Source organism: Dendropsophus ebraccatus, chromosome 12 (genome assembly GCF_027789765.1).
Source record: "Dendropsophus ebraccatus isolate aDenEbr1 chromosome 12, aDenEbr1.pat, whole genome shotgun sequence".
NCBI classification, from domain to species: domain Eukaryota; kingdom Metazoa; phylum Chordata; class Amphibia; order Anura; family Hylidae; genus Dendropsophus; species Dendropsophus ebraccatus.
The window spans coordinates 19,057,441-19,070,506 of record NC_091465.1 but is presented as its reverse complement, the minus strand read 5'-3'; the positions used below and the strand labels follow the sequence as shown (position 1 = coordinate 19,070,506).

The window sequence follows — 13,066 nt, the reverse complement described above, 5'->3', positions numbered from 1 at the left end:
AGGACATACAGCAGCTGATGGGTATGGGAAAACTTAAGATTTTTTATTAGAAGTAAATTACAAATCTATATAACTTTCTGATATCAGTTGATTTAAAATAAAAAGATTTTTGCGGGACAACCCCTTTAATATTCTGTGGTTAAAGGGAAACTAACAGCAGGTTTGTGCTTATAAATCTGCAGGTATGGACCGGTACTCCTATTCACACTGATGCAAGCTATACCCTTAGCTCCCTGATTCCACCAGTATATATGTACAAACCTGCTCCCTGATTCCACCAGTATATAAAGATCTGCTGTTAGTTTCCCTTTAACCCTTTAAGAAGCCATTTACCAGACATTTCTTCTTTTTTGTATGATACTGGGGTATACCTGACCTCATTCTCATTACTAATCTCTCTATACTCTGTGTTTTAATAGATGACGGCCACGGCTCAGCAGACTGCCAAGGCCCAGCCAGTCCACCACCCAGCATCCTCTGCGGCAGCAAACCCTGTCCCTGGTGCACCGATTGACCCTCAGGCTCAGCTGGAAGCTGACAAGCGTGCTGTCTACAGGTACTTGAAAGAGCTTCTTGCAGACTCTGTAAAATGCTAATGCACAGCTCCATAGTGATGTGCCAAGGTACAGTGTGAATTCAGCCTCGGGCTAACTTGTCAGCACGATTCTTGTGTTAGGAGAACTTGTCATTGCGTCTTTCTCTCATTTAATTTCCTCAACAACATGACTTTAAAATGGGATTAAAGACAAACCTCATATCCGTAAATGTGCTGGATGCTGATGGCAGAGCTGCTGACAGGAGCGGCAGCCGGGAGGTCCTGCACTCGTGCTCCACACTCTTCCACGTGGTGTCGGTGTATGTGTCACTTGCGCTGTCAGGTGTTAGTATTTGTGTATTTAGCTGTTTATATCTTTCCATCGGATGATTGCAGAGGTGGGATCCTATTGTGGTTGTAGGTGCTTTCGGATGAGGGGGTGAGACCCAGCAATGGCCTCATGCCCAATGGTACCAAGTGGGGCTTAGGAAAGAGACACACGAACGCAAACTAAGGCTATGGTCACACAGTGTATATTTTAGTAATATCATGGCTGTTGTACAACGGCCGTGATTATTACGAAAATGTACGTGCCTTTGCTGCCTATGGGATCCCGCCCGGAGCGTATATACACAGTATACGCTCCGGCCAGGATCCCTAGTGGCGCTACAAACAACTGACATGTCAGTTTTTTGCGGCCACTATTCAGTGAATAGCGGCCGTAGAAAACCCTGTCAGTGCACACTGTGGAGAGAGCGGATCCGGGCACTCGCTCCATAGTGTGCTGTGGGGAGTTCTGATGTGGGCACGCCCGCATCAGAACTCTGCGACCCGAAAGATCATCCGACCGGGATGATGTTTTCAGAGAACAGCCGTTCCGTGAGAACGGCCGGTCTCATACGCTATATAGCCTAAGGTTGTAATAGCTAACTATGTAATGTACAAGCAAGATATGTGGCACAAATTCTTCCCCAAAAGGAAAAGATAGAGAACACTAAAGGCCTTATTACACCAAGCGATTATCGGCAGTATTTGGCAGATTATTGGCCTTTACGGCCGATAATCGCTTGGTGTAATAGATAGTGTTAAAAGGCAATGATCAGTCGACATGTACGATGTCAGCTGACCTTGTCTTTAAATATGTTGAAAGAAAACTATAACAATTGCGACAGTCTGCTGGCCATCACTCCCTGTAATAGGAGCGGAGGCATCAGACCACCACTAACTTCTATGGTCTACCCGGACAGATCACCTGGGCAACCCTCCCGCAGCACCCCGTGGCCCACCCACTCTGTGCATGTTATAGCACTGTGTAATAGGGGCTTTAAGTGTAATAGGGGCTTAAAGTGTCACTTTAATCAATAGTACAAGCGATTTAAAAAAACTTTGTTATTGGGTTTATTAGGCAAATATGCCATTATCTGCATTCAAAAAGACTTTCCCCAGGTCCCCCCCCCCCCCCTCCTCTCACTGCTCATTATCAGAGAATCTCAGCTCTTTTACATCAGTCGAGCCCTGTCTGTTCTATGGAGAGGGGAGGGGGGTGGAGAGAGATTAGGCAGCAGAGAGCAGAGAACAAAGGATAACACAGCTGGACCTGTGTGAAAGCCGGTATTCAGAGGTCAGAGAGGTCAGTGCTGACTTCAGAGGAGATAGCCTGGTGATGTAGCTGTTAATTAACTCTTTGTCGTCCTGATTTGGTGCCTTATCTCCCTCAACCCCTCTTTTCTCCATAAAAGAACCATGAAGACAGGGGGGAGAGCTTCAAACTTTTTCATGATTCATGATTTTTCGGCTAATAAACCCAATTACAAAGTTTCTTAAAATCGCCTGACACTTTAAAGTGCTACCACCTCCTCTGGTGACAGTCTATGTACCTCGATAAAAGGGTCAAATATTGAATTTAACTATGTCCAATATCTCTTTCCCCCAACATCATCTGGCGGGGGAGTCATTGACTTTGCTGTTTTATGTAGGGGCACCTTTACGGACCCCTCTTAGGGCCCTATTACATGGTACGATTATCGTGTAAATTATCGTTATATTGTTCGACTTTAAACTATAATTGTTTTGTGCAAATGCAGGCGACGATTAAACGTTTGGTGCTGACACCAAAATCATTGTTAATCGTTTGCTCTAATTCCACTAATCGTTCCTTAATTGTTCAGTGTAATTCCACATTGATCCTTAATTTGCTGGGATCAGATGGAGTAAATGATTGTAACTAACAACTATCAATCCATGTTATATAGTATACGATTTTGGGTCTACGATAAACGATCTAGTTTGCAATCGTTAATTGTTAAAAATCACTTTGTCTATTGGTGCGCTTACACAGAGAGATTTATCTGACAAATTTATGAAGCCAAAGCCAGGAAACTGCATAAAACTTATTTAGGTTAGCACAGCAATTTTTCTTCCTTGCCTATATATTATATTATACAGGATAAAAATAACTTTCTTTTCCCAAGAGCCTGTATCCATTCTTTATCTGTATGGTTGTGCTCAGTTTGGATATCTATAGTATTCCCCCAGATGGTATCTACTAGGTTTACGTAAAATCTCAGTTGTGGATTTCCCCATTCAATTTAAATGGTAGATCAGGAAATCAGAAAAATATCAATGTGAAATGTGCAAAGAAACGGCCTTCTGAATGGTAGAAGATCTGCAGAACCTTATAACATCTAAGCAGAAAAATCCCGTTCACGTGTATACTATCTGGAAAATCTGCGCATGAGGTTAGCCCAGCAATACGTAGCAAGATCAATGAGAGAATGATCAGGGAAAGTGGTCAGGAGGAGGGAGTGAGAGGTGTCGGATGTCACTATCAGTAGGTTCTATGGCATCATGACATACACTGAATTGCCACTTTATTAGAGCCTACTGCCCTTTTACAATTGCCCCTTCACTGTATGGGGATCAGAACCATGACCCTGGAGAGCAGCAAGAAATCCAGTGTGAAGCCACATTAGATGGGAAAATCCAGTGATCAGTGCGACTTGGAGCAGGGCCTGGTCATCTGGGCTCAACTAGCTGGGGCCAGGATTTTGCTGCTAAGCTTGTGGAGTTTTTTCATGTACCAGTGTGCAGAGTATATGGAGAATGTTGGATCCTCAGGATGAAAACGACTCATGGCTGAAATGCAATGTTGGTGTCTGACTAATGTGTCCGAACCTACAACATACTGATCCCTAGCACAGATGGGCTATAACAGCAAACAACCAGCCATTGTGTCTAAGGAAACAGAAAAGTGAGACTCCAGGGAAAAAGAGCAAAAATTGTATCACTGAGCAGTGGACTCTCATGGATCAGTCAGATGGATTCAGATCCTTGTGGAGAAACATGTTCGGTGAGATGGATTTTGATTCTTGTGCGGGAAAAATGGCCGGTCAGATGGATCCACATCACTGTGGGGAAACATGGCCTGGTCAGATGGATTCAGATCTCTGTGAGGAAACATGGCCGGTCAGATGGCTTCAGATCTCTGTGGAGAAACATGACCTGGTCAGATGGCTTCAGATCTCTGTGAGGAAACATGGCCTGGTCAGATGGATTCAGATCTCTGTGAGGAAACATGGCCTGGTCAGATGGATTCAGATCTCTGTGAGGAAACATGGCCTGGTCAGATGGCTCCAGATCTCTGTGAGGAAACATGGCCTGGTCAGATGGCTCCAGATCTCTGTGGAGAAACATGACCTGGTCAGATGGATTCAGATCTCTTCAGAGAAACATGGCCTGGTCAGATGGCTCCAGATCTCTGTGGAGAAACATGGCCTGGTCAGATGGCTCCAGATCTCTGTGGAGAAACATGACCTGGTCAGATGGCTCCAGATCTCTGTGAGGAAACATGACCTGGTCAGATGGCTTCAGATCTCTGTGAGGAAACATGGCCAGTCAGATGGATCCACATCCCTGTGAGGAAATATGGCCTGTTGGATGGATCCAGTTCTCTGTAAGGAAACATGGCCCATTAGATAGATCTACATCCCTGTGAAGAAACATGACTGGTCAGATGGATCCAGATCTCTGTGAGGAAACATGGCCAGTCAGATGGATCCACATCCCTGTGAGGAAATATGGCCTGTTGGATGGATCCAGTTCTCTGTAAGGAAACATGGCCCATTAGATAGATCTACATCCCTGTGAAGAAACGTGACTGGTCAGATGGATCCAGATCTCTGTGAGGAAATATGGCCTGGTTAAATGGATCCAGATCTCTGTGGTGAAACATGGCCTAGTCAGATGTATCCAGATCTCTGGGGAGAAACATGGCCGGTCAGATGGATCCAGATCCCTGTGGTACCATATCATTATGAGGGTCAGGTCATGATCCTGTCTGCAGAACTATTTTTGACCGATTGCTCTGGATTTGAGGGCCAAAGGTGGTCCAATCGGCTACAAGATGGGGGCGCTAATAATAAAGCCATTTAGTGTACTTGTCATGAATGTTTTAGTGTTTCTATGTGGTGTCAGTGAAGATAGGGGAAGGCTTGAAGTGATGGCCACTGGATTTACAAACGTGATTCTCACTGATTGAGAGCAGCAGCCCATAGCAGCGAATCAGATTGCTTCTTTCATTTACAAAAGAGAGCTGGAATCCAATTGGTTACTTGCTTTCGGCAAGTAATGGGGCGGTATGAAATTACCCCAGCGATTGATCAGGAGCTGAATACTAAGTCTATGCAGATTTCTTATGGCACTGCCTGCTGTTTCTGGAAGATGGAGAAAGACGGGGAAGATGGCTCTGTTTTATTCTTTTTTTTTTTTTCTCTTCCTTTCGCAGACTTTTTTTTTTTTTTTTAATTAAAATTTCTTGCCTCTGGGTAGCATGACAGTTCAAAACCACAGTGGGGATTTTTCATTTCATGTCAATAAATTTAACAAGGCCCCATTCAATTCAAATTAACACATGGTCTCCGAGGCTTTCATGCTCCATGGTATCGGCGCAGATAAAAGGGAAATCATTTTGTGGCCTAATTTGGACTTTTTTTGAACACCACAAATAAATGTAAATAAAATAAATGTCTTCATTCTCACGCGGCAAAACCTTTCAGAGATGCGGCGGAAAGGCGGAAGATGAATGTTACGCGGAAAACAAACGGCGAGCCATTGTGTGTGGCTGTACCTGCTCCGTGCAAGTCAACCTTTGGGTAAATGAAGAACATGGTGGCTTTGTCCCCCAAGAGAAATATAATGCACAAAAGCAGGAAAATATGGGACATTTCTGAGTTATAAGATCATCTCCTTGAACAATGTTCTGTCCTGGAGCCGCCGTGGGCCTCAATGGAGACTTTCTCCATTCGCGGCCATATCCAGTGTGAAACGAGCAAATATATCCGTTTCGCTCTAGTCATTTGGACCCCAGCCTGCAGAGTATTCCAAGCACAGAATATACTGCAAGGTCATCTGAGCCTTTACTACGATCGTACATAAAATTAATACTAATTGGGTAGTAATAATGTATCGCCTTGTAAAATGGAATGTGAGCTTTTACAGGGATTCGTATCAGAAAGCCTCATTAATGGCAATGGTATAATTATGTCACAGCTGCCATGTGCTTGGCTTATTTCATAGCCGCGACACACTGCAAGTTATGGTCACTGCTAATATAGGAGAAGTTTCTTGGAGGTTTGAAACTATTATACTGTAGGGTCTCCAAATGACAGGATATATGGGTAAAAAAAAAAAAACATAAAATAGTAAAAAGTATGTCTGTTTCTTCTTTCTATATCAGATCATATTATGGTCATATCATCTGGGACCACTGCAAGTCTCAGGCTCACTTTTTAAAACAATATTATTTATGTGAGGAGCAGCATAATTTTTGGCCTTTATTTAATTTAAATATGGCATTTTCACCAGTTTTCTCCAAAGTTGCCACCATTTTCAGTTGTTAGTGAGTGTACACTGACTGCTATGATGTCTCTTTAGAAAGTCTTTATAGAAGAGGTTATCCTGCTTCCCAGCATACCAGCAAAAGGAGCAACAGCATAGAGGACATTATAGAGCAGTAAAAAAAACTCTGAACTCGAGCGTTGTCTGTATGTATGAGATAGCTGCGTACTAGGGACAGATCACCTGAATATCCCAATAGTAGTGCCAACAAAACTATGTGATTGTACCTGTTCTGCGCATATGACTTGTCTACTCTATATACACAAATGGAACCAGCCCTACTCTGTAGCCGTATATCTATTACTGGCCTACGTGCTGATTCTTCGTCCGAGTGGACGGAGCGTCAGCATGGAGGTCAGTACTAGATATATGGCTACAGAATAGGGCTGATTCATTCATTATAGAGCAGTACTGAGAGGTATAAGAAGTGAATCCAGCACTAGGGGAGATAGAACACTTACTAGAACTTTCAGCATCTTCTCTGTGTCTCACTCTGCAGCTTCCTCTTCCATAGACTTCTATAACTTTCTGTAACTTGATCCCTCAGTGATCTGATCCATCTGCATTGTATTGTGTAGCAGTTTATCTGATGAGTTTAGGAGGAGTCCAACATTCAGCGCTGATTAATTTCTTTATGTATATCTTTATGGAGGTTGCTGCTCCTGCATCCTGATGCAAAGCTACAACTCCCCTATCTGATATTTTTTTTATAGGAGAATATGTATTATAAGTTGTTATTGATCTAGTCTCTGATCCCTTTGAATTTGAGACCAGTGGGTGGTCTTATTCACAGGAAACGACTCATACTGGACTCATAAGCTCAGGTGACCAGAGATTGAAATGAATGAGCTACAAGTTATGCCAAAACTTTTTCAACAAGGCTCTATATCAATCTTGTCTGTAACATATTAGAGCAGCATGTTCAATGTTAGACTTGTTTTATATCATGCAATTCTGTCTGCCAATATGTAGAACTTAAAGAATGTTTTTTTCAGAAATCAATAGAAACTCTGTAATAGGTTTTATTAGGCAAAAAAGCCTCTTTCTGTACTCAAAAAGCTGTTTCCAAGCCTCCCCTCCCCACACTTCTTATCTGTGCATCATCAGACAAAGCTGTCTTCATTACAGAGGAGCAAAGTAAAGACTGGAGCCCATGATAACCTATGGAGGGGGGAGGGGCTTAGGGGGATGAGTGAGCAGGGAGAGCAGACAAGCAGCTGTTTGGAGACTGTCTGTCTGGGCACAGGAAACGCTGGATTCAGGTGTCAGAAAGGTCACTGCTTATTTTTCGCAGTGCTGCCTTTTCTCCTCACTGCTCACTCACCCCCCCCCCCTCTTTATAGAGCATAATGGACAGAAGCCCTGCTTCTTTTGAAGTGAAGGGGAGGGGGGTGGGTAGGAAAACAGCTTTTTGAGTACAGAAGGAAACTCTTTTGCCTAATAAAACTTATTACAGAGTTTCTTAAAATTGCTTGTACTATTAATATTTATTGATTCCTGAAAAATGACATTGAAATGACAGTTAGTTAGGCTTTAAAGCATAACTGTCACAAAGTATGCTGTACCTGACACTGAGTGCAATCCATTTGCTGCAAGAAGTTAGGGTATCCATGGAGACGGCCAGCTTGGTACTGTGCATGACCCACGTTCTGATCCAGTTGGGGTTGCACGCAGTGCCAACCCAGCATGGTCCTCTCCATGGATAACCTAACTTCTGGCGGCAAACGGTCTGCACACTGCGCCAGGTCCACTTAATGACCATTTAAGTATTTACTGCATACCCTTTCATCATTGGACTGTATGCGGCAAGCTCCTTAGCTCCCCCTGGAGCTGGCAGAGGTAAGCTACATAAATCTTCAGGGTAAATTTACTATTGCATACATGGCAGTATGTAAAAAAACAACAACTGGCATATAAGCCTTGCACCCCATTTATTATGTGTTTTAAATACATTTTAGATATTTTGTTTTCGAGGGACAAACAGTAAATGGGAGTGGACTAAAGGTGAAGGGATGTTGCTTTGCAACAAAATAATTGTCTTTAAGGAGAAGTCCGGGCAAATTGACTTTTTTAACAAGTGCAGGGGATGGGGAAGAGAAAAGAAATAATGTTTTCTTACCTCCCCCGCTCTATTGGTGGTGGCCGCATCCTGCCGCATCGGTCCCTACTTCGTGCTCTGAGCCGGGTCTGGGTCGTGACGTGTGCGGCCTACTCAGCCAGTCAGCGGCTGAGCCTGGACCCTGCTATGGCCGTTGGCTGGCTGAGCGGACCGCACGCATCACGATCCAGGTCCCCGCTCAGACCAGGAAGCGACTGGGGACCAGAGCGGCAGTATGCGGCCACCAGCATCGGAGAGGGGGAGGTAAGAGCATGTTATTTTTTTTATCCACCCCCTCCCCAGCACTTGGAAAAAAAACGATTTGCCCAGACTTCTCCTTTAATAAAAGCCAAAAGCTGGTCTAGACTTAGATTAGACCGTCTTGGGCTACACCAACAGCAAATAGCCTGAGCCGCTGTGATAAATCTGAAGTATTCTTAGACTTTCTGGTCCAAATTTATATGCAGGATGCAGGAGTTTAGCAGAGGTAAGCACAAAATGTAGCTTCTGACTTGTGAATGTCTATACATATATTTATTTATGCGAAGGTGGTAAATAGGCCTCCCCTAAACGTGAATATCACTAACAGGCGAGTGGATCCTAAGGGAATAAGTGACATTTCTGAGGGACGTTCGGGGACATCATTTCACAAGACTATATAAATGTAATAATAGATAATTACTCATCTGCTGAGAGATCATGGACGGAGGAGTGGGGTGCACTCGGGGTGATAGGGGGGATGCATAAGCCCCTCTTGCTTTGGCCTCCACTGACCCTTTTTCATTTTGTTCTCTGGGAATAAAATTGGAGAGGAAATCCATTGAGGAAGCATTATATGTAGCAGAGCCTCTGGCTTTCATTTGCCGTGCTGGCTCCCAGGCAGAGCACTGCTGAATGCGCTCAATTAGGCCATTAGAGAGATGCATTCCTCTTTATTAGCCTGTGTCAAATCCTTTTTATTAGTGGCTGCAAACGACCCTCCGTCTGCAGTAAAATGTCATGCCAGTTCAGCCCTTTTATTTGTTCTGCGCTGACGAGGATCAAACTCGCCTCAGAAATAGTGCAGAAAGGGAGAGAATTATTTACCTTATGAATCCTGTGCCTCATTAACCCTTTCCATGGACTTGTTTTTTTCCTGTAAAGGTTTGATTATCGTGATGCAAAATAGTCAGTGCATTGCTAAGAGAAAGCAGACACTGGGGTGGGTTCATGGTGGGGACATGTTGGTGTTTGTCAAATACTACTTCCTTAGGGTTGAGCAGACTTGTCGAAATGTTCGGGTTTGGCAGCATTTTCCGAACCCTAACACTCGACATTTGAAGATGGATCCAGGACTCAAATGCACCAAATTTAAAGGAGAAGTCCGGGAGAGGGGGACCATAATAATGTCATAACTCATCTTTCCCCGTGCCTGTCCAGCATGGATCGCCACCCCGGGACCCCTGAGGACTCCAGGATTAGAGATGATCGAACAGCAGAAAATCTTAGGTTCTATAGAACTCGAACCTTGTCAAAACTTCCGCATTTGATTCCCAATGCCTTCCTGGTCCGTGGGGAAGGAGAAAACACTCAGATACCGCCTGGAATTCTGGGATTCAGCCTAAGTAATTCACTGTATCCTGGAATTCCAGGAGGTACCCGGGCTGTGTCCTCCTTCCCCACGGACCGGGAAGGCATCAAGAATCAAATGCGGAAGGTTCAACAAGGTCCAGGTTGTATAGAAGATTTTCCGCTGTTTGATCCTCTCTATCCAGGATCTCTTCTGAGCCGATGATACAACTAAGCTGATGGATTGGCCGCTCAGCGATTCAATGATTGGGGGGGGGGGTCTAGGTGCTGAAACACTACGCCTAGTGCTTTGTCCTTTTGTTTCAGTCTTGCATGTTAAAGAGGTTGTCCACCCTGAACTTACTTGTCCTCTATCCACAGGATAGGGGACAAGTAAGAGATCCAGGCATGTGGCCCACGGCTCTATTCATTCCTATAGAGCTGCCGGAAGAAGCCGAGGGGTGTACTTGTCTTCCTCTGTTGGCTTCATAGAGAATGATCATGTTAGTTTCGGGTGGACAACCCTGTAAGGTTCAGCACTTCCTTCTTCTTCTCTAAGTTCTGAATTTCAGTCTGAGTAGCACCTACTGGTAACTACTAGTTGCTGTAGACGTATAGTCCAGATACTGCCCTTGCTTGTTCACTTCCCAATATTCCTGATTAAAAGTTGTTGTTTACTAAACTTCTAATGGAACTTTGTGGTCCAAAGTCTCACCCTAAATATATGGTATGTATCGTAATCCATAGATTTAGAAACCCACATGAGCTCTTATTTTTTGCGCCACTAATTGTACTTTGCAATGACAGGCTGAATTTTTTCATAAAGTACACTGCGAAGCCAGAAAAAAATTTAATGTGTGGTGAAATTGAGAAAAAAAACACATTTCTTTTATTTGTTTTTTTTTTCGCTTTTACGCCGTTCGCCCTGGGATAAAACTAACTTGTTATATATGTTCCTCAAGTCGTTACAATTACAACGATATGTAACATGTATAACTTTCATCGTATCTAATGGCCTGTAAAAAATTCAAACCATTGTTAACAAATATAGGTTCCTTAAAATCACTCCATTCCCAGGCTTATAGCGCTTTTATTCTTTGGTCTATAGGGCTGTGTGAGGTGTCGCTTTTTATTTTTTCTGGATTTGATGCGACAAAAAATGCACAATTTTGCACTTTGGGATTTTTGGGCGCTTACGCCATTTACCGTGCAAGATCAGGAATGTGATTAATTAATAGTTTGGGTGATTACGCACGCGGCTATACCAAACATGTTTATTTATTTTTATTTATGACATGGGAAAAGGGGGGTGATTCAAACTTTTATTAGGGGAGGGGGCTTTTTATTGATAGTAACACTTTTTTTTTTCTTTTACACTTATACTAGAATCCCCCCGGGGGACTTCTAGTATAAGTACACTGATCTCTCATTGAGATCTATGCTGCATAGATTTGCAGCATAGATTTATGAGAGAGGCACATTTATTGCTTCCGGCTGCTGCAGCCGGAAGCAAATCGAGTGCTGAGCCGGGATCAGCGCCATTACGGCGCAGACCCCGGATGGAGTAAGATGTGTGGATCGCTCCTCCGGGACAACGTCCAGGAGGAGCGATCCACCCCACTAGACACCAGGGTACGGGTACGTCCAGGGTCGCCTAAGGGTTAAAGGAGAAGTCCGGTGAAACATTTTATTAAAGTATTGTATTGCCCCCCAAAAGTTATATAAATCACCAATATACACTTATTACGGGAAATGCTTATAAAGTGCTTTTTTCCCTGCACTTACTACTGCATCCAGGCTTCACTTCCTGGATAAAATGGTGATGTCACTTCCTGGATAACATGGTGATGTCACTTCCTTGATTACATGGTGATGTCACGACCCGACTCCCAGAGCTGTACGGGCTGTGGCTGCTGGAGAGGATGATGGCAGAGGGATGCTCAATGTCCCTCAGTGTCCCCCTGCCATCATCCTCTCCAGCAGCCACAGCCCGCACAGCTCTGGGAGACATCACCATGTTATCCAGGAAGTAACATCACCATGTTATCCAGGAAGTGACATCACCATGTTATCCAGGAAGTGACATCACCATGTTATCCAGGAAGTGACATCACCATGTTATCCAGGAAGTGAAGCCTTGATGCAGTAGTAAGTGCAGGAAAAAAGCACTTTATACGCATTTCCTGTAATAAGTGCATATTGGTGATTTGTATAACTTTTGGGGGGACAATACAATACTTTAATAAAAATTTTCCTTTGATAGAAATAATGACTTGCATTTCTTTTATCAGTCAATACATAACCGAACAAAGAATTCATCTCGCCTGTCTCGCCACTTTTTACTGTTACCATACATCATTGTTTTAGATGCTTTTATTTGCCTAAACAATTGGTCCTGCCCACCGTGTTATAAACCATGGTTGATGGGCCATTCATCACTTCTTCATTTTTCCTCCCTTTATTAAATAGCTGGCATGGAATTTGCCAAGGTTAAAGGATTACACCTTTCCCCGGTCCAGTCTTGCCGCTTAATACTCTCCCGAAATTGGTGCAGAGGCCGGGGGCGCGCCACTGAACTCCCACCACCTGGCACTGCGGCTCGGATTATTAGTTCCTGGTAATTTAGTGCCCTTGCACTGGGTCGATTTGTGCCTTTTCATTTCTAATTGATCTAGTGCCTGTTTAAATGGCAGGAGGCATCTGTTGAGAGTTGGAAGGTTCATAAGGCGCAATAATTCATAACACAGTCTGGAATTTGTCTTTCATATCCCTGGGCTAAGCCCCTGCAGGGCTGGCTAAATTACGGCAGGCAAGGCTGTGCTTTATATTCTCTGTTCAGAACTCAGAGCCTTGCATTAAACTGGGATCAGCACAGATTACGCTATAATATGATGCAGCATTAGAGCCTGCAAATTAGACCATGCAAACTTCATAACCCTTTCATCGCCACTCAGTGCCTCCTTTATGTTAGTTTCCCATGTATTTCTTAC

General features: G+C 43.8%; 1 protein-coding gene across 13 annotated transcripts in view; it reads left to right on the top strand.

Moving 5' to 3' along the window:
- The window catches only part of PKNOX2 (PBX/knotted 1 homeobox 2), a 316,712-nt gene that overhangs the window by 256,762 nt on the left and 46,884 nt on the right, over positions 1–13,066 (top strand). For all 13 annotated transcript variants that reach the window (XM_069947893.1, XM_069947896.1, XM_069947897.1 and 10 more), the window contains one exon: positions 420–556. In XM_069947893.1, the coding sequence (XP_069803994.1) occupies positions 420–556 (137 nt within the window). The remainder of the gene's footprint in view (positions 1–419; positions 557–13,066) is intronic.